The sequence below is a fragment of the Triticum dicoccoides genome, chromosome 6A, assembly GCF_002162155.2.
Source record: "Triticum dicoccoides isolate Atlit2015 ecotype Zavitan chromosome 6A, WEW_v2.0, whole genome shotgun sequence".
Taxonomy (NCBI): Eukaryota; Viridiplantae; Streptophyta; class Magnoliopsida; order Poales; family Poaceae; genus Triticum; species Triticum dicoccoides.
The window spans coordinates 521,498,129-521,500,897 of record NC_041390.1 but is presented as its reverse complement, the minus strand read 5'-3'; the positions used below and the strand labels follow the sequence as shown (position 1 = coordinate 521,500,897).

General features: G+C 57.9%; 1 protein-coding gene across 1 annotated transcript; it reads right to left on the bottom strand.

The window, feature by feature from the left end:
* Positions 1-1,021: 1,021 nt before the first annotated feature.
* On the bottom strand, positions 1,022-2,462 carry LOC119317654 (fatty acid desaturase DES2-like). The gene has a single exon (XM_037592133.1). The coding sequence runs from the start codon at positions 2,373-2,375 to the stop codon at positions 1,212-1,214; it is 1,164 nt and encodes a 387-aa protein (XP_037448030.1). The 5' UTR covers positions 2,376-2,462; the 3' UTR covers positions 1,022-1,211.
* Positions 2,463-2,769: the final 307 nt, after the last annotated feature.

The window sequence follows — 2,769 nt, the reverse complement described above, 5'->3', positions numbered from 1 at the left end:
GAAGGGGGCGCGGACGCTACCGGCGGATCTAAGGCCCTCAAGACGCCCGCGATGGGCACGTCATGGTAGGGGGTGGGGGCACTCAACAGGGTACCCTATGTTTGCTTAGGGCAACTCCAACGCACGACCCCATCTTGCCCGCGTTTGTCCGTTTGGATCAAAACAGACGAATGGATCGGTCCAACACGCGGCCGCATCCGCATTTTATGTCCGTTTGGCGTCCGGTCCGCCCTATTTCCGGCGTTGGAGTTGCCCTTATGGCCTTTACCCATGACCCATGGCACATGGGAAGGGAGTGCCCCGGCCCCCGGCCACCCACATCAACTTTAGGCATATTACAGGCATGGGCGAGAGATAATTCGGCAGTAGTAGCTTCCGTTTGCAAGACAGGCAGTTGAGGCTCCAAACGCTGGTCCTCACATTCATAATCGGAGTTTCCAGGATTATTGGCGCAGATGGTAGTTCCACTGTAGCCAGACAGACAGACGCGAAACTGTAGGATTTGGACTGCTTGCAACGCTCAAACACAGCTTTCAGCATTAGACGGTGCAAATATGCTGGATTTGGACAGCTAACAACGCTGACCACAGCTTCCATATTTTTGGACCACAACGTGACAGTGAGATTGGACTTGGAAGTACCAACCAGAGCTGAAACAGGGCATAAATATCAATCAACGCATTCTTCTTTGAGTTTGTCTTCCAAACTCTGGTCCTCCTTGAGTTTGATCGTCTGGACGTAATTGACGGAGCTCCGGCGTAGATTCCTGCCGTGCCTTTGGAGCGGTGATGTTAGAGTTTCTCGTCACGTAGCAAAATTTGATGTCACGTGCTTCAGATCTATGCAAGGTTCAACAACGACGAGTGCGGCTTCAGCGCGCTGGTTCTTAATTAGGGTCACGTGCACGAAGACTTTTTGGTTGTCGTCGACGTCGTCAAGGTCAAATTGGCTTTGGTAGGGGAGCGATGACAGCGACACATCAGCGGCTCGTTTTGACGGTAGTAGTGGTCGTCCGGTGGTCTTATGAATCTCGATTTACTGTAATTTTTATTGTGTTTCAGTTATTCCACCATAAACACGAAATGGTCTACAACAACACGACATGAACGGGGTAGATGACGCCAATGCAATGACAGACGCGCACACAGCACACACGGCCATGTCAATGACCGGACACCAACGATGACCGCCAGCCAAACCTAAGCCGGCGACTAAGGCGCAGAGAACTTGTTGCTGTACCAGAAGACTCCCTTGCGGTCTTCGGGCCGGACGTAGATGCACTCCTTGGCCTCGCGCCATGTGGCCTTGGCGACGGGGGTGGGGTCGAACTGGTAGTACTCGCCGAGGATGGGCTTGATCGCCTTGGTGGCCTCCATGGCGTGGTAGTGCGGCATGGTGGAGAAGAGGTGGTGCGCCACGTGCGTGTCCGTGATGTTGTGGAACACGCGGTTGAGGATGCCGTAGTCGCGGTCCATGGTGGCGAGCGCCCCGCGCAGCCAGTCCCACTCCGTCGAGTCGTAGTGCGGCAGCGCCGGGTGGGTGTGCTGCAGGTAGGTGACCAGGACCAGCCACGCGTTCACGATCAGCAGCGGCACGCCGTAGACCCGCACCACCCACCAGAACCCCAAGGCCGACGCGAGCTTGGACAAGGCGAGGGACACGGCCAGCACGCCGACGTCCGAGATGGAAACCTGGGCGCGCTCCCGGTCGTTGTAGATCGGGCTGTAGGGGTCGAAGTGGCAGGCGAAGCGCGGGTACGGGCGGCCGCAGGTGTTGAGCGACAGGTACATCGGCCACCCGATGGTCAGCTGCACGACGAGGAGCCCCAGACGTCCGACGGGGTTGCTGTAGATGTAGGGGGCGTACCACGCCAGCGTCTCCTTCTGCTTGGGGACGAACACCTCGTCGCGCTCCAGCGAGCCCGTGTTGGAATGGTGGCGGCGGTGGCTGTACTTCCACGAGAAGTAGGGGACGAGCAGCCACGAGTGGAGCACCAGGCCGACGATGTCGTCGAGCAGCGAGGAGTCGGAGAAAGCGTGGTGGCCGCACTCGTGCGCGATGACCCAGACGCCGGTCATGACGCAGCCCTGCACGACCCAGTAGAGCGGCCAGGCGCCCAGCTGCAGCACGCTCGGGAGGGTGGGGATCCAGACCAGCGCCACGTACAGTAGGGCCGCGACGATGACGAGGTCATGGCCCAGGTAGGAGAAGGACTTGATCACCGAGCGCTCGAAGCAGTGTGGCGGGATTGCCTTCTTGATCTGGGCCAGCGTGAACGGCGGCTTGTCCGTCGGCGAGCGCTGGAAGGTCGTGCTGGCGCCGCCGCGGCCGAGCAGCTCCCGCTCCTTCTCTGTCATCCTGCCGCCGGCACCCATGATGCTGCTGACAACGAAGAAAAACACCGGTGGTCAGACAGTACGTAGTATGAAGTTATGTATCATTCAAGAACGAAGATACTGTATATTCTAACGGCATAATTCTGCAAGCAGATCGCCATGAACAACGATATCTAGCAAGTTGGTTATACTTTACCAATGTACTTCTGCTCTGCGAGCGCACGAGAGGGCATCGAGGCAAGCCCGGCACGAGCACACACGGTGGTGGTGGAGGAAAAGATTTTTTGGATCCCGTCTCCAAATGTGGAACTGTGCATACCGCATCGCATCTGCCGCCACCTGTCAAACATCATCATCCCACGGTAGCCAGCCCAGCAGCCCTCCGCCGCGATCGGTTCCGTTTCCATACGCACGCGCTCGGCATGGCAAGTTT